Here is a 21,864-nt window from a genome sequence, read left to right as displayed (position 1 = left end):
CATCGTGGCTTTAGCTACTCTTTAAAGTTATAGATGCTATAGAGAGTCCAACTTTTATATATATAAAGACAAATAATTTTATATTTTATAAAAAAACCAAAAAAAAAAAAATAATACATTATCGTGAAAATAATCGTTAAATGTAATGATTATTGATTAGTTTTTATTTATATGTTTTGAATAATCAATTTAGCTGGATTTTTGTCTCCACATTGGCTGATTCAAAAATTATTTATTATCTCTAATACTAATAATTAATATTTTTAATTAAATAGTTGTGTTATTTATTAAAAATAGGAAATCAGTATTTAAATAAAAACTACTTTCTAATTTTATGTCTATGGAATATTATAACCAAAATAAAAAGACCTCCGGAAGTAGAAGGAAAAAGAAACACCATTGCATTTTATTTTAAAGGAAAAGGGAAACAACATTGCAAGTAGCATTTATCAAAGCTAGCTATTGCCAAAAGCAACCAGTCAAATCCTTTAAAGCGCATCCAGGAAACGTATCGGCCGAATCAGTGTCGGCTAGAAAGCTACATGTATAGAAATTAAATTAAGTTTTTCTTTTCTTCTTTTCTACAGATATATTCTCTATGAGTTGAATATGTATACAAAGTAGACTATAGAGAATTGTGTTTCCAATGAAGCTAATACTTATCCAATAAATAAAAGACATTGACAAATCTTATTCAATGCTGACGTGGTATCTAATAGATTTTCTGACCGGTGGTTGTTTTTCTTTTGGCATAACAAATGAAACAAATCTAAGGAAAAAGAAAAGGGGAAGAAAATAAATTATTGGGACTTTAAATAAAGCCGATAAATTTGACTGTTGATTCGATTATTAAATGTGTGTATTTCAAGTAAGCATAGTTCGGAACTTTGATTATTTATATATGAACTAAAGAGTAGAAGTTACATAAACCTAATTATGTATTTACTAAAAGAACCTTTGAGATATATTCTAATTTAAACTTTTGTTGGCAATTTTTAACATGATTCTATTAACATATCATTAAAAGAATATTGATTTTGAATAATTAAGTTCGAATACATTAATCCACTTGAAAAACAATATAATAAAATATATAAACAAATTGTCCTACTTTATCATTATAAACATAATCACACACGTTTATTTAATCAAATAATATTTAATATATAATATAATGATATGAATGTGCATAATAAAATATATTTAAATATAATTTATAAATTAATTATTAGATCTTTTATACAAGTAAAATTAATGTAATGTTCAAAACTGTTTTTCCTATATGTAAGTTTATAGGCATATATTTAAAGAAATTATTAATATTTACTTTTTTTATTTTAAAATTGAAAGAATCTTAATGATTTATCTTAAAAATTATTAATCTATATCTAGATTCATCACAAGTTAATAGATAGAATAATTATATAAATGGTGTGTAAACTTGTTAAGATTTAACGATTAAGTATTTAAACTTTAATTGTTATAATTTAGCATGTGAAACCGAAAATTATTAATATTTAAAAAATAGATAATTATAAAAATAGTATTTAAATTTGTTAAAATTTGACAATTAGATATTTAAAATCTTAAAAATTATAATTTGATGTGCGAATTTAGTAAATATATACAATTGAATGTATATATTAGGTCAATATCAATTACAAGCTTGTAATCTTAAAATACATATTTTCCGTTTAGTAAATTAAAAAGAATAAAAGGTCAAATAAAGTCTTTAAAAAATAGATATTTTTAATGGATTAATACACCGTTCTTACTACTATCATCACTATACTGTTCTCATTATATTTCATTGATCCTTTTAAAAAAATCTTTATCCAACTTTGAGCAACACTTTGTATTCTTCAACCCATCACTGTAAACATTTAAAACAAAACCGATCATTATTAAGGATGATAATTTTATTGTAATGTTATTTACTTATACATCTCTTTATGGCATGTAAAGTATTAATTTATATATTTTTATAATTTTTATTATGTACATAAAAAATTATCATATTTTATATAAATATTATCTTTCATTATGAAAATGTAATAGAGTTTTATTTGTCTACAAGTTAATAATTTTTAATGTCACACACTAAATTATAAATTTTAAAAATTTAAGTACTTAATTATTAAATTTTAACAAGTTGACACGTCATTTTATAATAAGTTGATATGGACAATCTGTAATATGTTACCTGCTATATACACTCAATCATAAATATTTACTAGATTCATACATTAAATTATAACTTTTAAAAATTTAAATATTTAATTATTAAATTTTAATAAGTTCAAACATTATTTTTGTAATTGTCTCTTAATAGATTGAAGCATACTTATAGCTGAAGAATCATATAAGCTCTCATCCATCTCCTTTGCTTTCTTAACGTTTCATCTCATTTTTTAAATTTACTCATAAATTTATAAATACTTAATTCATGATTTAGGAGCATAAACTATTTAATAATATTAATATACTAATTGTTTATCTGTGTGTTGCACGGCTATTGTTTTAATTATAAACATATAATGTAATGTGAGTTTATAAATAAAGTTTAATAAAATTTATAGTATTTATAATATTTTAAAATAATAATAATTAAATATATTTAAAATTTAAAATATCTTTTTATCATTATTTGTAATTATATATTTCTCTTTATTTAAAAAAATACATACGAAATCACATAAATACTTATCCCAAATTTTTACTATAACCAGCATTTTTTACCAGGCTATAACCAGCATTTTTTACCAGCGCATAGCCTGGTTAAAGTTATTTTATACTGATAAAAAAATATTAAAAGTTAAAATTTTATCAAATTAAATATATAATAATAATAATCGGTAGATGACAATCCTTAATCTGTCCTATTTCCCAATGGAACAGGATAGATAATTAGAGAAGCTAAACCCTAATTGACAATTAATCAGAAAAGCTCGATTAGACTGAGAAAGCAGACATGGTTTGGAACTCCAAATGCGACCGCCAGGTCTTGCGGCGGCCCCATCTCCCAACTCGCATCCGAATTTCCAGCCGACAAGGTTACCATCTTTATTCTGTCGGCCCATAGACAGTCCAGTCCATGCCTTCTCCTTTTCCCGATTGCACTTGTCCAATGTAGGGGCCGACAACTGATGTTCATGAATCTGAAAATGTGATTTGCAAATAGTAGTTATCTTAATGCAAGGCAGTCGAAGTGACTACTAAAGCTCACCAAACTTTTTATTTTTAGAAAGAATAATATTCAAGAGGCTATAGCAATAGATAATAAAATAATAATGGTGAAACATAGGTATGAATTTTTGACCATAATAATAATAATAATAATAATAATAAGAAAATGATATCAATGTTTTAATTTAACTACCTATTTAAATATAAATTTGAGAATTTTGTCTAAGTTTTTCAATTTTTTGATTTTATTAATCAATCTTAAGATGTATGTTTATATTTATTTAATAAGGGAAAATAATAAAATGAAATTGTACCTCAAGCTAATTCTCAAAGATAAATAATATATATATTTTCGAAAAATAATTGTTGATTGGGTTAAGGCGTGAAGTGGTTGGCCCATTACTAGAGAGTTCCCACGTGACTCGTGAGGCGCAAACCGAAAAAGTAATAAATGGGTAAATATGGAAATCTGGTGGCGCCCCACAAACAGAGGATCACAACTTCGCAACAACCAACAAAACCACAAAGAAAAGCGGGAAACTTCGAACTGCGACAATATTGGCTCACGCGCACACCTTATTTTATTTTATTTTAGTTTTATTTGAATTTAATTTACTTTAATATAATTCACATATATAAATAATTCCATTTTAGGGTTCAAAATTAACATCAGCACAGCAGCCATGGAACAGGTCCGGTCAAGCGCAGCTTGGGTGGCTACCCATTCCTCTCACGTCGTCGTCGACTCTGCAGGTTTAACAACGTCGCAGCATTTTTGAAGTTTATAACACGGTGTCGTTTTCTGGTTATTTATTCCTTAAATTTATGTTAAAAATGGAATGAGAGAATATGAATGTGACTGTTTGTGGTGCAGGAATAGAGAGAGCAGTGGAGAATATAAAAGAAATACCGAGAATAGAATGGGACTTTGAAGGAATTCATTACTTTGATAACGGTCCACTCACCGTTCAGTACCTTTTTGTTCTGGATGCTCTGAATTTCTGCTTTTGGCCTGGTATAACATTCATCTCTCTTCTCTCTGTACTTATTTTTCCTATTATCTTTGCATATGTTTGATTTGTTGTTTACACTGCGCATTTCTTTGTTGTTAGTGTTTTTGGTGTCAGTTTGCGCTTCTGCTTTTCTTTGTTTGAAAAGGCACTTTTGCTTTTCTAATTCTTCTTTAGCGGTAGCCCGAGGAATATGAATTATTTAGGAGCATATGAAAAGAATGGATAAAAGTGTTATCGCCTAGTTTATTTTCAATTTCTCTTGTTTGCTTGTGTAGAAAATTAACAATGAAATCTAGAGGGGAAAGAAGTTGAATAAATTTTTGGTTTTTTAAAATGTTGTAGCTAATTCCAATTTTACCCAATTTTTTTTAGTGCAATGTCTATTTACTGGTGTTCAGTTAACTAACTGTACAAATCATATTATATTTTTTTCTGGTCTAAGAACATACTGAAAATGGAAGAACATAACGTGTGTGTCTTTGCTTATTAATTCTCAAAGTTTAGAATGAGCTTTGTGTTTTTGAGGAGTAGGTTTTCATTTTGCTTTTCTTATATGTATTCAGAACATGTTCTAAGTTAATAACGGTGCTGTTTAGAGGTGTAATGTAATTGTACTTTTAAATAAGCAAAGAACAGAGTGACATGAGGCAACAGCAAATGCAGCTTTAGCTTTGAATTTGATTGCCACGTTCAGCTTCCAGTTATTATTTAAACAACTTCTTAAAGCTTCCCTGATAAGTCAACTTATATGGATGCATTTTTTACTCGGCTACATGGTTTACTTTACTATGTTTTCTTTTTGATAATGTCTTGCATCTTATTTACAGATAAGGATCTGAGCTATGATCATTTGGCTTCAGGCCTAAAGGCAGCTTTGCAAAATGACAAATCTGTATTCAATGCTGATCGTCTGCAAAAGTACACAGGTACTGCTGCTTTTTATTTTCTTTTTTGGTGAGAAATTGTATCCTTATATCATTATAGGGAAACACGATCCCACTCTATGGTTTTTTCTCTTTCTTAATGTTTCATAAGTTAGTCACTTCTGATTTATCCTTTTGTACCTTTAAAATAATTTTCCTATAGTGCTGCTTTATGTACTTGGCACTGTTGAATTTTGACATGCTTGCTTAAGGTACTTTTCCTATCTCCTGTCAAATGATGATCACACAAATGCATGTTGTCAGGTCCTGAATTACGGAAATTGTTAAAATGGCCAAGACCACTTCCCTTGGAGGATGAACGGATTCGTCTACTCCACGAGGTTTACTTTGCACTTGTTGGAAGTTTAATTGATATTGTTTCCATTTTATGCAGATAAATGTTTGAGTTCTTAATCTATTTGGAATTAGTTCTGTGTTTCAGTTTCTTAGCCTAATTATAGAAGTTATGTTGATTGTTTGGTATATGTAAATTCATAATTAGGTTGGCTTTGAACTGGAAAGAAGTTTTGGAGGTAGTGCAGCCAATCTTGTGGAGTCCTGTGGGAAATCAGCTGCAAAGCTTGTTGCTACTATAACCGGTCACTTTCCCGGTATTTATATATATATATTTTTTAATTCTGAAATGTCAGGATTTAATAAGCTGCCAACTGTTGGAATGTTTGTATAGGAAGTTAAGTATTTTCTTATGAAGATGCTGAATTTGGTTCTACATGTTCGAACATTTGATATTAGGTTTTCGAGATCACTCAGTTTATAAAGGCCACCAAGTATTCTTGTACAAAAGAGCTCAGATATTTGCAGCTGATCTATATGGAGCATTCAAGGGCAGAGGATATGGAGAATTTAGGGACATTGGCTCGGTCACTATATTTGCTGATTATATTGTTCCAGCTGTGCTTCAGCAACTTGGTGTGCTAAAATATAGTTCAACCCTTGCCAGCATGATCAAGTCAGATTCTGTAATAGTTTCAGGCAGTGAAGAGGAAGTTGAATTACGAGCATGCTCCATATATGCTGTGGAGAAAATGAGGGATTTGCTACATGTAAATACAGGAAAGCAGGTATCATCGACCTATCTTCTGTTAAACACACCCATGCATTAATTTTTAAATTAATCTTTCTTTATCCATCTGTCTAAAGTAGTACCAAAATTGTTTCAATTTAGCTATTCTTCAAGACATTTGTAAACTGTGTTGTCTTGTAGAGTAAAGTATGTGATTGGTACTATTTAGCTTACATGGTACAGTATTCAGCTTACAGATTGGTTTATGGTATCACTATTTTATTTTATCATGATAGACACATGCGCGCACACATATTTTTTGTTAATCAATCTGTTGTTGCTATTGGCAGATCAGCCTGCAGTATCATTCTGTAGAGATTGGGAATTTCTTTTATACAGAAGTCAATGCACGTTTTGAATGTTGTTAATTATTTTTTCTTTTTTCATGTATTTGTTTGTGGTCATATGTAAGTGCTTATATGCAAGGCATAAAGGTATGCCTGGGCCCACACGAAGTTCTTTTCACTGCATGTGCCTTGGGGCATCAGTAGCCCTATTAAAATAAGTCCCTGATAACACTGATTTTTCTTATACCAGTAATGGGCTTATTTGCTTGCCTCTAAAAATCCATAACATGCAGTTTAAGAAGCAATCCTAAGCAGACGCAGAATTCATATGATGATCTAATTCTGCAATTGCATATGATGGTTCGCTGTATTCTTGTATGAGGTGCATTTTGTGATGGTTATGTTGGGTTACAGTTGAAACATATCTGATTGCTCTACCAGATTCTTATAAAGTTGATTGAATCTTATGAAATTATATCTCTTATTTAAAAATTGCTTCTAAGGACAAAAACCTCACAAGTCTAGTTTGCTATCAGTGGAAGGGGTACTTATTTCAAAACTGTTGTCCTTTTGACATTCAAAGTTGCAGCCCTTTTATAATTAATTGGACATCCTGCCACGCATCTTCTTCTCTTACTAAATTCTCATCTATTTCATGGTTCCTCAATCTTTCTTCTGAAATTTATCTATTTCTCTTGTCTCATTTTTGCTATTCTAATTTTGATACTTATTTGCTCAGGTGCTAAGTGTTGAATTGGATCTTTGGCTCTGGGCTTTTGGTGTGCGATGTCCATCTCTCCAACACCATCGGACACTATCTATATATTACTAAATTAATGATATTCTAGAATGTTTCTTTAGCATGAAGGAAAAAGAAAATTATCTTCAAAGTTTGGAGGTAATTTCATTGGGCAAATATGATAACTAATCCATGACATCCTTTTGTTTTCTTCTCCTTCAAAGGGACAAGACTATTTTTTGCAGATTAAACCACTTTTAACAGATTCTACCTGCCTTGATGATTTTGATAGGAAAAGTATCTAATTTGAGAAGGGCTTTCATTTATGTTAAGTCATCATCCCGAAGATGCTACGTCTCGTGTGAACATTAAACTCATTGGCAGTACTTGGAAAATTTATTGGTTTTGCAACCACCACAGGTGGTTTACTATATCATGTGCTTTATCAAACGTCATTTGGAGACAAGAGAAATGGATTCATGACCCTGCAAATCTTTGTCTACCATAAGTGCCATCTGAAGTGTTTTAGGTGGTATCACTATCAACAGACAAGCCTGGAATTGTTGATTATATTTTATACATGAAGATGGTATAAGATAATAAACTTTACCTTCTTATGCAGTTATGCCTTCTGTACATTAGATTTAACCACTCGATGCTGTTTGATTATTATCAATTCTTTTCTTCATGTAATCCTCTTATCTTAAGTTTTGTCTTAAATTTCAGCGGAAATAGATTTTCCCTGCTGATTTAAGTGGGAAACTGTTTTAGTGCTAATCTTTTTATGCATGTATTGATTGTGGTGGCCCCTGGATATGAACCTTTCTACTTGCATAGTAATGCATTCAGTTACATATTTCACTCTGAATTACAAAGCAATATCATCACGAGTGGTTCACTGTTCATTAAAATAAATATTAATCTCCAGCTGCAGCATAATTATGTCTTGTATGGTGTGTGATGTGGGTCAAGTATTAGTTTTAAACATGCTTTGCGGTGCTATGGCATTATAAAAGCATGAGAAATGTTAAAAAGATAGGGAGCTTTTAAAAACAGTTGCCTTTCAGATGTTTACATACTTGACAGGCATTGAAGGCCTTTTGACCATGTCTTTGTTCATCCATCTATACATACAAACACGTGTCATTGATTCGTAAATTTATGCAATATGGCAAGGAATATGTAGCCTGAATCTTCTGCTGCTTTTGAGAAGCACTTCAATTGTAGTCATGCCATGGCACTGGGATTTTTTGTGATTGGCAAAGTTCCATCATAGGTACATTTGAGGACATCTGGCCTCCTCACTAGCCGGGGCCCAACGGGCACCTTGCTTGCTTTAGGACGAATATCCTGCATAATCGAATTATCTCAGGAGCCAAAACCGGGGGAAAAAAAAGGAGAGAGAATAAGAATAAGGCAAAGACCTTTCCTGGTTCAATGCAAATGTTCTGTAAAATTAAACTAGTACCTGTATCTGCTTAATTATGTGGAATCCTTTTGTTAGTAACGATATTTGAGGATCATGTAGGCTACTGATAACATCTTATGTTGTCAACAACTGTTTGAAGGGGTATTCTAGCTGTTTAACATCTATTAATTTGATTCATTAGTTGGAGTTTACCAAGTTCGGGGATGACTTTCAGGTAGTGAATTGTAACTATAACTAGTGAATATAGGATGGGAGTGGGAGTTCATTACCTGGTCAAAGATGGCTGTTGGAACGGCCAGAGTTGCAACAGCATTTGGAGAATCAACTATCCCAGAAATCCTTCCTTCACATGGGCAGCATGATAGTAGGAGATACATCTGACAGTCACATTAAATCCACCTATTAGTTATCAAATAAAATTCACTTTCTTATTAATTTGTGATGCTCAATATGCACACATGTTTGTGAATTCTAGGGCAAATTATGTGAAGTTGAGAGATATCTTGGACCTGTTCCTTGGAGTAACCGAATTTAGAGAGGTAATCAATGGCATTGAGCACTGCACGCTTATAAGCAACACTTGCATCTAGGTAGTGCTGCCTTCCACCCTCATCAACACTGATGCCCTCAAATACCAACCACTCTGAGAATCTTGGCTCAACGGGGCCTATCTCAAAAATTGGGTTCACATGAAGAGGAGTTGGCCCCATTGGTGTAAGGTACTCTTTCATTCCACCCCTTATAATTTCACACCTGATCGCATAAGAACAAGTGTCAAAGTTTTGGATTAGCTATGAACATAGATTGTATCAAAGGTGCAGTTGCAACAAGTGCTTGTAGACGAAAATAGAATCCTTTTGCAGGGATAATCGTAGACCAAAATGTCAATGAAATCCATCTATTGATTGGCAAGAGCAGTTAATGGGCAAACATACTTAGCGTTTATGATGAATGCTGTGGAAAACAGAATGCATTATCATTTTGGTTAACTTTGGAATAGTACAAGTTCTTATTAAGCTTTGTTTCTCATTCATTTCTTTGAGCTAGTGTGATTCTACCTTGTCTTCTATGTTGATCCTTTTACAGAATTTATTGGTAGCGACCTTTTTCAATTCCTTTGATGATAGTGTTTATAGTCAAAGTAGATTTTTCTAAGACAACTATGAAGATTAAACACTGACGTTAATAGGCCAAAAATCAAGTTTGGATATTCTTCAGGCTTAGAAGAAAGAACTATGCGAGTCTACATTATGGAATGAGCAAAGAACTCAGAATTAGGAAGAAGCTACTCAGTTAACTTTTGAAGTAAAGAAGCTTAATCAGTTAAGGAAGTATAGCAATGAATTCTTTGCAAGTTGGATCATTTTGATATTCCTTAAAATTTCCGTTTAGTTACTTACATGACTAATTTAACTGTTAATTATTGACCCATTCTGCAAATTTACATCTGGAAACTGTTATGCATGATGCTGTTTGTAGTTCAAGTGTGAATCTTTTGTTTATTGCTATTTTATGGTATTATGGAAGTTTACTATTCTCTACTTGAACTTAAAAGCTAAGCTGAAACAATGTCTGCAGCATTAAAGAAATTATGGAGATATTGAAAGAATGAATATCTACTTGAGCTCTAGGAAACCACTCATCTCAATTGCCCCACAGAATGAGACTTCACCATCCCCCTGAGAGAAGTGCATGTCACCAGTACTAAGATTAGCTCCTTCTACAAACACTGGGAGGTATATTTTCGAACCTCTACTGAGATTTTTTATGTCACAGTTTCCCCCATTCTCTCTTCCTGGTATTGTTCTTGCTGCTTCCTTGGCAATCTTTTCCCACACTGGAGTTCCTTTCTGGATCTACAAATGATCATTAACTGTTAGAATAGCTGCTGTCCAACAAATCTTACCAGAATTGTTGTATGCACAGTTGCACTTGCAATGTTGGCATAAACAAACTCAATTAAGTTGACTATACTATCTGCATCACTAGTTTTACTTTGATAGAGGCAGAGGCTGTCCATAGGTACTTTTGAATCCTTGTTATTCTAATATCATACCTTTCCCAGATGGCATCCTTTTGTTGACGGAAGATTTGCTAGCGGTCTAGAATGCAAAACCTCACATAGTTTGAAAGATTTAAGGCCATTTTCTTCAACTTCTCTTTCCCTTTCATTCCATATATTTAGGAGTTCTGCTGACGGTGCAGTTCCAATTATTCCAGGGTGAGTCAAACCTGGAAATCGTACCCCTGTCATGCATACACAATAATTTGATTAGGGTATGTCACATGCTACTTCTTGTTCAATTTAAAATGTATGACTATAGATTTGCTTCTAGTCGTTACAATGACATAGCAGCTAGGAAGAAGGAAATTTGGCATTTGATTACCTGGTATGTGAGGAGAGTGGGCATATATTCCTTCAAAGTACCAAATAGCTTTCGTTGCGCAAGGAAAATGATCAGTCAAAAATCCCCCACCATTTTCTCTGTCAAATGTTGCTGTGTAACCCCATTCATCCCCAGGGAGAGGACCCAAGTTGCATATTTCGACCACAAGGAGATCACCCGGCTTCGCTGGAATTCCTTCCTTGTCCACAACTTTGATTGGTCCACTGAGATAATGGACCTGAAGCAGTTCCCAATACAGATCATAGTTGTAAATGCTCAGCCATATGAATCTTATCTGACCACTTGGTTTAAATAGGCATCTTCCTCTAATCTGGTTAACGTTTTCCTACCTATTCAAGATGACACTTTCATTCTTTTTTCCTTTATCTATTTTTTGTAAAATTAGAAACGTTGACCATGTAATTGAGTTTTAGAGTTCCTACAAGTAGTTTATTGAGCATTATTCATACTTACGGTTGAGAGGTCTATGGCTTTTACATCAATTGCAAACTCATCATCTTTAATACTACCTCCAGTCCAATCTACCATCTCTACTCGAAAAATTTCACCATCTTTAACCTCCGCAGCTGGGGGAATCTCAGGGTGCCAACGGTTGTGAAGTGGTGGTTTTTGCTCCCATGGCTTCTTCTTTAAGTCTACAGGCACTACTAGTCTTGGGGTTGAAGGAGCCATGAACAAACTAGCTAGTTGAAATTGCAGAGAGGATGCTATTTTTTGGTCCTAAATTACTAGGGAAATGAAATGAGATGTCATCCTTACTAAGGAGCTTGACAATTACAGTTGGTAGATGACAAACAGGGTGACAATATTTTCAATGGTCCCTTTCAGCAATAAAGGACAAAATTGTCAACATTTATCTTTTATTAATAAAAAGATTACTAATTTGAAATCCCATTCTGTTGTGTCAAAAAAATGTTAAAAGGAAAAATCCAGAGAGAACAGTTGGAGCCAAGTGTTTCTAATTTTTTTTAAAATTATTTTTTGAGTCTACAGAAATAATAGTCATATTATCATTCTATTGTTTTCATCAAGTCCTAGCAAGTTTCTAGATGGAAACCAAACCAAACATCGTAACACACAAAATAGAAATCCAAAAGAATAACCTGGAACATACAATAGAAGGATCAGCATGTTTGATGTCCTCTGCAGTGTTCTGTTGCGTAATACCACCCCCACTGAAGTCCACCATCTCAACCCTGAAAAGCTCTCCAGCTGTGACCTCTGCAACTGGGGGTATGTCTGGGTGCCACCGATTGTGAAGAGGAAGTTTCTGCTCCCATGGCTTTTTCCTCACGTCTACCGGAAAGACCAGTCTTGCACCGTATTGAGCCATAGCTCTCACCAATTTTCAATCTTGAAACGGTGATCAGGAAGCAAGGGAAGTTAGGCATGTCAATAAGGGGTTTCACTGGAGTAACTCAAATATTGCTATTGCTACCTTCACTATCACTTGCTGCATCGACAGCCATGATTTGAGCCATAGACTTTTCTTTTTCTTTTTTCATATCATAGTGGATGGACCACTTATAAAGTTGATTGAACTTCATATTCTTGGACGTTTATTAGGGTAAAACAATAGGGAGTAGAATGGGTAATCTTGTAATTCAAGAAAAGATGGTGAAAAACCAACCCCATAAAAAATTTTATGCTTAGCAGCTTAGGTGATAACAAAAAATAGCCACTCATTAAGGAATGATACCTGTACTTGTTGATGTGGGGTATTAGTCTGATTAAACATGGGGTCATAGAATGGTTTACAAATTGTAGCAGAGGAAAGATGCCTTCTCATTGGTCGCCTATCGTCTATCATTTACCACATGCTTGAGCTTAACCATCATTTTGGGGGGGGGGGGGGGGGGGGGGGGGTGAAAATGAGCTTCTAGCTAATCCAAATTGCTTTCTTTAAATGACCCCACAAATCGGAATCTCAGAGATTTTGCCTATATTTCATGATGATATGAGGTTTCGATTGTTCTTATACAGATATGAATACCCTTTATAGCTTATACTTAATCCACGGTCCCAGCTGCAACTGTTTCATAATAAGGCTGATACTGCAATGTCTTTGTTGCTTGTAAAAATGATGACATCATTTGGTCCCACTCGTCCTTCTCTTCAAGAAATGAATTAATGGCTAGTATTGTCAATTAGCTATCTATCTTCAATTTTGTTTTGACATGAATCTTCAGTAAAATAATTTATGAAAATTTTTTACTTTTAGTCTCTCATATGTACGTAATAATATATTAATTAATTTTAAATAATAAAGTATGTTACAATTATTTTTATATTAATTATCATTTTTCATAAATTATATGCTTATGCTGTCTGTATTAATTGAGGTGCTTAAACTAGTTTTTCATCACTCTTTTATCTGACTCGTGTATCAAGTCTACTTGTAGTCAATGAGCTGTGGAAAGCGGATAAAATAGAATGAAATACCACTTAAGTGACAATCTGATAGTATGTATCTTTGTCTCGTAAGCTCCTTTTGGATTGGTGCCGCAGGTCAAAAAGCGAGGTTTTGATTATTTATTTATTTAATTAATTGATATTATATATTAAAAGAAATTATAAGGTGTTTCTTTAGGCCTTATAATTTAGAGTTTTATACCAATTTTTTTAAAATTATTATAGCAATCACTGTTCTTTTCTATTGCAGGATTTTGTTGATGTTGAAATAAAAATTATTATCTTTTTTTAAAAAAAAAAAAAAAGCCATATTAGCGAAATGATTTCTTTGAAACTATGCTTTTAGTAAAATTACCAAAACACACCATTTTAATAAAAGCAACTGCGGTTGAAACTAGATGTAGCTCGTCCGATGAGCGACTTCCACCCTGCTCTCCTCCTCCATCCAAAAAATCCAAGTAAGGCTTCACAATTTTAAATTTTTTATTTTACTTTTACTTTTAATTATGGAATTTTAAGAGCGGTGATGGCGAAGGCATAATCATCAACTAATGATGAAACCACATGAAAAGGAAAATTAAAATTCTGTGATCCTACAAAAAAAAAAATTTAATTTATATTTGAATAAGTTAATTTTTTTAATAAATAATGTTTTATATATTGAGAGACATAAAAAAAGAAAGGAATCGCACTTATTTTAAAATAGTGAGATATAAAATTAGTTAGATTATATTATAGATAAATTGTAAAACAATTAAAATATAAAATTCTTTTAGAACATAAAAGGTCTAAATTAAATCTATATAATCTAATTGTTTAATTAAAATCACCTTGAAATTCACCTAATTATCAACTAATAGGTCGTTGTTCTGTTTCTCTGAATTAGACTTGCAAAGATACTGCAGCATGAACCCACAGAGAGAGAGAGCACTATGGTTATTTGCATGTCTCATCTGAGATACTTTTTATGGTAGGACTAGTACACGCTCAAAGGCTGTTCATGTCTGAATTATTCAATGAATCATGATTTGATTCAATTCAATGAGATAGGGGGTGAATTTGATTGTTTTGAGATTTGCTGTAAATCCTTTCCTTTTCTCTTTCACTGCACACCATGTTCCCAAATAAGTTGATGACGAAAAGAGTACTAACAGACATGGCAAACAAGATTTGAAGGGCTATACTAATGGAAATCGCATCTTTAGATCAGCCAATCATCTCATGGGTCACATCTTCTACTGAAGGAGAAAAGAGCCACGCAGAAAATGATGACCCTTGTTACCAGTATTTTCCGCCAAAAAAGAGAAAACCATTATTTTCGAACGACAAGGACATGTTTCTTCATACGTATTGCAGAGATAATAGCCCTGCTACACTGTTTTCATAAGGAAGTCAAATGCCCTCATTTTATCTTTCACTTAAGCAGCACGTCTTGCCCACTCAATCATAGGTAATTCTCCCACTCTATTGGATTTACTGAATTTGTGCTGCATACCAAATTCTGAGAACAATCACTGCCCCAGATCTGTTTCTGGTAACCCGACCCTTTTTGTTTAAGAGAATTGAGTTTTTACTTGTAGGAATTGAGCCACCAATCTCTTACAGTACAAGACATGCGTTTCACCAAATAGTCCAAAGACTATTTATTTCATAATTTCACAGTATATATAGTCAGTTGCTTATATCAAATTTGCATGTTCTTATACTATGACAGAGAGTGTGAATGTTAGAAGGATACTCAGTGTAACACGTAATTCGTTGACTAAATCAATTGTACAGCGATACCAGGCTTCATTATTAATAAATTCTCTTTTGGAAGTTAATAAAAACATAATAATTGAGAAAAAGAATAGGAAGTTAGATCTTAGCTAAACTAAATACAGACATGTAGCATAATTTATTAAATTTGCGGGAAGTAAGAGCCCCAAAAATTAACATTCTTTTTATGAATCTATAAAAGCAAAGAGTTGCCAAATGAAGAGCACACAGAGACCAACTAAAACAATTTTTAGCTTCTTAGAATAGCTTGTTAATTTCAATCGTCAAACAGATTTCTATAGTTTAGTTAACAATTACTTTCACTTCTTTTTTAGATAAAAATACTCTACTTTTTGGCTGTTAATTTATTGATAAAAATTCTCAGTTTTCTTTTCTACTATTCGTCATCATGACTTCAAAGTGACGGTGAAACAGTTTTTAACTATTACTGAAGGAGAAAAGAAAGAAAAATTTACAGTTTCTAACATTAAAGGAAAGGATATGGAAAGCATAAGAGGCTGCCTCAGACTGGCGGTTGGGCAAGAAATTCTATAGAAGTACAGGAGGACAGGGTAATCGCAAGTGGGGAAAAGGAGTATGACATATGATTGACTCTGAGGATAAGGACGCCACGTCTGCGGAGGCCGTAACACTTCCACTGGTCGCCTTCGGCTGGTAACGCCCCCCTGCTCCTCTCTTTTCTTTTTTTTTTTTTTTTTTCTTAAATTGTTCGGTAAAATTATTAATTATTATTTTTTTGAAATATTGATGTTTTACTTTTTTTTTCTCACTGGTCGATTTTGAAGATGGGTTTGCAAAAGAGACGATTTTTCTGGATTGTTTTCTTTTATTAAAAAAATAAAACCATGACTAACTAAAAAAATAGAAATGCTCTCTCTTATCAATTGACTAACCCGTATTGGGTCCCTGCTGCTCCGTTCTACTCTCAATTAATTGCACACTTTTGTTTTTTCGGATACATTGCTCAATAAGTTGTATAAAAAAATTCCATAATTGCCGAAATTGTCAGATCCTAGCACATGCACAGGCGTACACAACTTGTGTGGAACATAGTATCAAATTGTAACCTTGTTAGTGGACATAGTCCACAAGTTTTATCAAGATTGTTTTCCATGGTTTTTTTATATTTTACTTTTCTTTGTTGTTATTGGTGCTTATTGTTTCTTTCAACAACTTGCAAAAAGATTTCTCGCCGTTTTTTCTTTTTTCTGTTCAAGTAAAGAAATGAATATATACAATAATTTTATTTACATCGTGAGAAGTCCATTGAACTTTCAATCAGTGATGAAATTTAAAATTTGATTGATTCCCTCAATTATAATCAAGTGTTCTAAAAGATAATAAGGATGGCAAGGCATGCTCTCCCTTACAAGCAACATTCTTGTAACCATTTTCTGTTGGTTCCACATACCCAATAGCTGAATTGAGCCCAGCAGAAGCAGCTACTTTAGTAGAGTTCACTTTGAACTAATGAATTTAGCACTTCTTAAACTGAAATCTAAATTTAACATTCGAAGGTTGGTGGAAATGCTCTTCAACAAGCAAATCGATCTTATTTTCAATGAATAATGCAATAAAGAATAACTTATTCTTATCTTGTCCTAAATATTATCTTGCAAGCTGTATATCAGAGAGAGATCATTTAGAAATAAACAAAAATAGGATCATTCTGATTTAACATATTAAGTTCTTGTGCTACAAGACTGTTTTCTTATGTTGACAGCTAATCATATACAAAGAAGATAATGTTTCATAATCATAGACTATTTCTTAATAAATTGCTAGACCAAAACTGGAATGTATATATTAATATGCAAGATTTTAAACGTATATATTTAGTTGGACAAGCTTATATTTACTCAAATAACACAGTATTAACTTCTCTTCTGATCATAGGAATTGGCCTGGCTCAAAATCCTAGATTGGTAAATGACATATAGACAGATAAAGACACTTCTTGAATGGATTTGTTTTCAGTAATTAAGAAGGGTTGAATGATCTCAACTATCTTCGATTATTGTTTAATTTTTGTAGATATATTATTTACTTAAAAACGTATTAATTTAAACCATGAATTGTTAAAAGATCTTTTAACTCTATAGTTTACTTTGTAATAGTGTGTACCATCAGCGCAATGTGGATTATTCACCTGGAATAACCTTTAGTAGAATATTAAAAACGCTGCATTTTTAAGAAAATTCACATAGTCAATTACTATGTCAAGAAAACACATTATCCCTTTTCATCATCTTTAATTGTCAACTTTATCTGAAAATTTTTGGTGCTTAATTCTTTTATTATTATTATTATTATTATTTATGTCAGAATAGGTTATTTCTTTACTCATGCAACATAGACTATGACACAATTTAAGAGCCGGAAGAAACTAAAATAAAGGGCGAAATGCATATTTATATGGTATTAAACTTATATTGATTAATTGATTCTAAAGAGAATTATATTAATTAATTAATTTAATTTTTTAATTTTTGATTGATCTAACAACTATTTAAATTTTATCTATTTAAAAATTTAACTTTTAATTTAATCTAACATACACGGTCTTTTTTTAGATAATATTTAAACACTTTCGTGCAATAACTTATAGAAGAGACACAATATTATAAAGTGTTAAAATATTATAAAAAATAAATTCATATGCTTATTAAATTATATCAAAATATTTAAAATATTAAACTAATTAATTAATTAAATTTAAAGATATAAAAATGCATTTCTCCCCAAAACAAATTAAAGAGCTTATATCATATCATACATTTTAACATGGTTTGTTGGGGCCAGGCTGGTGGTCATGTTAAAACTGTGTTATTAGGTCGATGTTATGGTAAATCTGCTCTTAAAATATTTTTACTATTTACTATAAGCTAGACAAGTTTCATGTACTACATAATTAAGTAAAGAAGTAAAGAAAGAAGAGAAAGTTATTATATAGTGATATAAAAGATTGAAAGAGGAGGAACACATTGTCCGCAAATATATGGTTGATCCAAAAATTAATAGAAAAGAAAAAGTTATAACAGCAGGCAAGAAATTTTAATTATTTCTAATTAGAGAAAAACTAGCACCGCTAACAATGGATGTGTTTCCTAATACTGCACCAATCTCTCCACCAATGATTAGCCGAAAAAGAAAAAATACCATTAACTTTTCTCTCCCACTTGCTAAGTCTAATATCACATATAACCCCACAACAACAAAGCGAATATTTTCCCATTTCTCCATACATGTGCATGCCATGCCCACCCATTTCCTTATTTCTAATGAACCACTTAATTATACTCCAGATACCCACAGTTACACCCTCCCTCTAATACCATTATTTCTTCCTTTTCTTTTCTTCCTCTCAATATAAATGAATATATATAATATAATCAAATGATGACGAAAGGAAAGCAACCCCATTATTATCCACTTCACTGCCACCACAATTTTCATTAATCAGTAAAATTATAGAATATATAAATAATGAAAAAAAAATCCAACGGTGGAGGGACAACCATAAGCGGAGACACGGAGCCGCTTGCACCCAAGTCTTTGGAATCTAACCCAACCTTTTCTCTTCCCTATGTCCTCCTTCACACCCACCCACTACTTAACTAACTCAACCCTAGTTTACTTCTAAACTCCACCCCAACCCATCCCAACCCAACTCTTCCAATTTTTATATATACTGCCCTTCGCTCTTCCTTTCGACCTTAATTTCTCTTCTTCTCCGTCATCCTCCTTTCTTTACCCACTCTTGTTTTTACTAGTTCTTCCTTCCTTGTGTTCAAAGCAACCACTAGGTTTTGGTTTTAGGGGTTCTCTGCTCGTGTTTTCATGTGAAACTGTTATTCGCGAGAAGGAATAGTAAAACAAATAGAAATAAAAAATGAGTTGCAACGGGTGCAGAGTCTTACGAAAAGGCTGCAGTGAAACCTGTATTCTTCGCCCTTGTTTACAGTGGATTGAAAGTCCTGAAGCTCAAGGCCACGCCACTGTCTTCGTCGCTAAATTCTTCGGCCGCGCTGGCCTTATGTCTTTCATTTCTGCTGTCCCTGAAACCCAGCGTCCCGGTTAGTATATATATATATATCTATTGATGCAATTAATAATTCTTTGCTTTTTTCTTTTATTTACGTGTTTAGATCTTTATTTATTCATTTGTTGTTTAATATTGCAGCTTTGTTTCAATCTCTATTGTTTGAAGCGTGCGGAAGAACTGTAAACCCTGTAAACGGCGCTGTAGGACTTCTATGGACTGGGAACTGGCATGTTTGTCAAGCTGCCGTAGAAACCGTCTTACGCGGCGGCACACTACGGCCGATGCCTGAGCTACTCGCCGGATCTTCTCCATCTCCGGCTTCGGATGAAACTTCCGAAGCTGAAGTAACCTGTACGGACATGTGGAAACTTCAGGATCCAAATCCTCATTCTCGTTTCTCTAATTCAAGATCCAAAAGCTCACCGAAACGGAAAAGAATCAACAACAACGAAACTTTAACCATAAACAAGCAGCAGCTACCGAAACCGTTATACTTACCGTCAAATGATCTGGATCTTCGCTTAACGCCGAGCTTTTCTCCGAAAAACTCACCGAGGAAACCTGAACTCCGGCGGCCGGGAACTCCGTCGATGAATTCGGAGGAATCGGTGACTACGACGTGTTTTGATAGTGGATTTGGAGATCAATACGGAAATGGAGGAGGAGATAGAAAGCTGCTTAATCTGTTTGTTTAAGCGGAGAAATTTGAATATAAATATATTATATAGAGAGAGTTTGTGAATCTGACGTTCACTTCTCCAGGGAGAGATTTGGAGCAACTAGTTTAAATCTCTCTCTGTTTAGTTTTCTTTTATCCTTTAATTTTGTTATAATTTTTTGTTAATTTCCCGGAATCTGATGTTTATCCGGCGAGTTTTTGTAAGTTACCGGTAGAGGATATTCTCTTTGTCCACTGTTTAAGAGAACAAATGAATTTGCCGGTGATTTTTTTTGTTTTATTTTTATTGTTATTATTATTATTATTTTTTTTTTTTATATTTTTCCTTTCGTGTCAAGTGATGACTGGATGACACGAATAATAAACCAAATTACTTTCTTCTTTAATAATCTTTCCTTTAATTAAAAATTGCAAAAAGCAATTAGTAATTTTGGTTTTAATTATAGTACGTGAGTTTATAAGTAGTAATTAGTGTAATCACAATTGGCTGGGGCATGTGATGGTTCAAGGTGTTGAGAAATTTGTGGGTGGGTCAAGCTGAGTTGTCAGCTTTGTCTATGAGCAAGAAACCAAACAGGGAACCCACCTAAATTTTTCCTATTGGTGTTGTTGTTTCATGTTTTTTCCATTTTCAGTATGAATTTGCCAGTTGCAAGACTGTAAATGAGGCCATTATCTATTTCATTTATTAACTCTTTCATTTCATTTGTGAGTTTTTTTTTTTTTTTAAGGATCAAGATAAAATATGTAGTAGTTCGCAGCTCATTTGATTAAAAATACACTCCAACTTGTTCGATAAGTTTAAGAGCGATTTTGAGTCGAAAATAAGTCTAATTGAATCATTTATGAATTTAGTATTTATCTTATTAAATATGAACAAGTCTTAGGCTATTATAATCCATATTTTAAAAACAACTTAGAGTTACGTTTAATTCAAAATTATAGCATGTTACAATAAATTTTGCAAATTAGCTTATACGTAAAGTAAAATTATAGAATGGCATATTGGAGCAATAAAAAATAGGACTATGCAAAAAGAAATTGAAATAAGAAGTTGACACATGCGTGAAATATTTTTATCCCGTCTTATCTAAAAGCAAAGACCAAACGACAAGAGGCATTCCTTCTATATAAAAGGTAAGTTATTTCTATGACATCCGAGTGCTTTTAAAAGTACTACGGGATCAACAATATGTGTGTTCCTTTTTTACTTCATATAATTAATAGTCCAACATAATGCTTACAAGATTACTTTATTCATTCTAACAAACTTATTTTGCGACCGACCAAGTTTAAATTTGATTCTTTTATCATATAGACCAACCAAAACTAAATAGAACTTTGAGCTAAGTTGTCTATTTCTAGTCGAATTTAATGTCAATTATTAAAGTTTGAATACAAATGCGAGTTTAACTCAATTAGGTTTAATTATAATGGTATATAATTGCATGTGACCCGCAAATTTTTCTTTACTTGATTTATGGTGAATTTTAAGAGTAGCAACTTATAAATTTATAGACTACAAAATCATTTCTTGGTATTAATATTAGGTCATCCCATTGGAAAATAATATTAATAGTTCATTTTACCAAGCTTTTGCCATGCTTGAAGCAGTGACTAACTCTCTTAATTATTATATTTTTTAGTCTTATTTTCTTGAAGTTTGATAATACAACTTTTTTGGTATATATATATTTAATATTAATTTAAAATGCGTTGGATAATATCTTTACGGGTGACAAGATATTATCTCAAGTATTTTAATTTTAAAAAAAGCCACATTCCCCTAGTGTCATTTAAAGTGATTTAAGCAATTGCTTCAACTTAAACTTAAAAAGGTGCACAACGTGTTTAACAAAAAAAAAAAAATTGATCTTACC

General features: G+C 32.4%; 3 protein-coding genes across 7 annotated transcripts; 2 read left to right on the top strand and 1 right to left on the bottom strand.

Annotated features, from left to right (window-relative positions):
• Positions 1–3,702: 3,702 nt before the first annotated feature.
• Positions 3,703–8,009, top strand: LOC8283350 (queuosine salvage protein). 3 transcript variants are annotated; one of them, XR_001535645.3, is made up of 8 exons: positions 3,714–3,939; positions 4,061–4,201; positions 5,027–5,125; positions 5,387–5,463; positions 5,625–5,733; positions 5,876–6,204; positions 7,233–7,391; positions 7,525–8,009. XR_001535645.3 is itself a non-coding variant. In XM_048376835.1 (7 exons), the coding sequence occupies exons 1-7, from the start codon at positions 3,870–3,872 to the stop codon at positions 6,572–6,574; spliced, it is 903 nt and encodes a 300-aa protein (XP_048232792.1). In that variant the 5' UTR covers positions 3,703–3,869; the 3' UTR covers positions 6,575–6,913. The 3 variants fall into 3 exon arrangements, 2 of the variants coding, with proteins under 2 accessions (XP_048232792.1, XP_015578534.1); XM_048376835.1 differs by lacking the exons at positions 7,233–7,391; positions 7,525–8,009 and adding an exon at positions 6,497–6,913 and having other exon boundaries at positions 3,703–3,939; XM_015723048.3 differs by having other exon boundaries at positions 7,233–8,009.
• A 248-nt stretch (positions 8,010–8,257) lies between these two features.
• LOC8283349 (formamidase) lies at positions 8,258–12,570 on the bottom strand. 2 transcript variants are annotated; one of them, XM_002525210.3, is made up of 7 exons: positions 12,184–12,570; positions 11,049–11,286; positions 10,718–10,908; positions 10,282–10,517; positions 9,171–9,414; positions 8,931–9,038; positions 8,258–8,582 (listed from the first exon to the last, which is right to left on the bottom strand). In XM_002525210.3, exons 1-7 carry the CDS (start codon positions 12,400–12,402, stop codon positions 8,460–8,462), a joined length of 1,359 nt encoding a protein of 452 aa, XP_002525256.1. In that variant the 5' UTR covers positions 12,403–12,570; the 3' UTR covers positions 8,258–8,459. The 2 variants fall into 2 exon arrangements, with proteins under 2 accessions (XP_002525256.1, XP_048232790.1); XM_048376833.1 differs by lacking the exon at positions 12,184–12,570 and adding an exon at positions 11,523–11,789.
• A 6,379-nt stretch (positions 12,571–18,949) lies between these two features.
• Positions 18,950–20,264, top strand: LOC8283348 (LOB domain-containing protein 37). Of its 2 annotated transcripts, none has more exons than XM_048377363.1 (2): positions 18,950–19,336; positions 19,471–20,264. In XM_048377363.1, exons 1-2 carry the CDS (start codon positions 19,153–19,155, stop codon positions 19,998–20,000), a joined length of 714 nt encoding a protein of 237 aa, XP_048233320.1. In that variant the 5' UTR covers positions 18,950–19,152; the 3' UTR covers positions 20,001–20,264. The 2 variants fall into 2 exon arrangements, with proteins under 2 accessions (XP_048233320.1, XP_002525255.1); XM_002525209.4 differs by having other exon boundaries at positions 18,967–19,336; positions 19,444–20,264.
• Positions 20,265–21,864: the final 1,600 nt, after the last annotated feature.

This window comes from Ricinus communis, chromosome 7, assembly GCF_019578655.1.
Source record: "Ricinus communis isolate WT05 ecotype wild-type chromosome 7, ASM1957865v1, whole genome shotgun sequence".
Taxonomy (NCBI): Eukaryota; Viridiplantae; Streptophyta; class Magnoliopsida; order Malpighiales; family Euphorbiaceae; genus Ricinus; species Ricinus communis.
This window is presented reverse-complemented; position numbering and strand designations above follow the sequence as displayed.

Coding starts and splice junctions, on each gene's coding strand:
- LOC8283350 (XM_015723048.3), top strand. CDS start 3,870: ATGGAACAGGTCCGGTCAAGCGCAGCTTGGGTGGCTACCCATTCCTCT. Junction 3,940..4,060: donor CGTCGTCGTCGACTCTGCAG/GTTTAACAACGT, acceptor TTTGTGGTGCAG/GAATAGAGAGAGCAGTGGAG. Junction 5,464..5,624: donor GGATTCGTCTACTCCACGAG/GTTTACTTTGCA, acceptor ATTCATAATTAG/GTTGGCTTTGAACTGGAAAG.
- LOC8283348 (XM_002525209.4), top strand. CDS start 19,153: ATGAGTTGCAACGGGTGCAGAGTCTTACGAAAAGGCTGCAGTGAAACC. Junction 19,337..19,443: donor CCCTGAAACCCAGCGTCCCG/GTTAGTATATAT, acceptor TTAATATTGCAG/CTTTGTTTCAATCTCTATTG.
- LOC8283349 (XM_002525210.3), bottom strand. CDS start 12,402: ATGGCTCAATACGGTGCAAGACTGGTCTTTCCGGTAGACGTGAGGAAA. Junction 11,287..12,183: donor AACATGCTGATCCTTCTATT/GTATGTTCCAGG, acceptor GAACTGCTTCAG/GTCCATTATCTCAGTGGACC. Junction 9,415..10,281: donor AGTGGTTTCCTAGAGCTCAA/GTAGATATTCAT, acceptor TTATGCGATCAG/GTGTGAAATTATAAGGGGTG.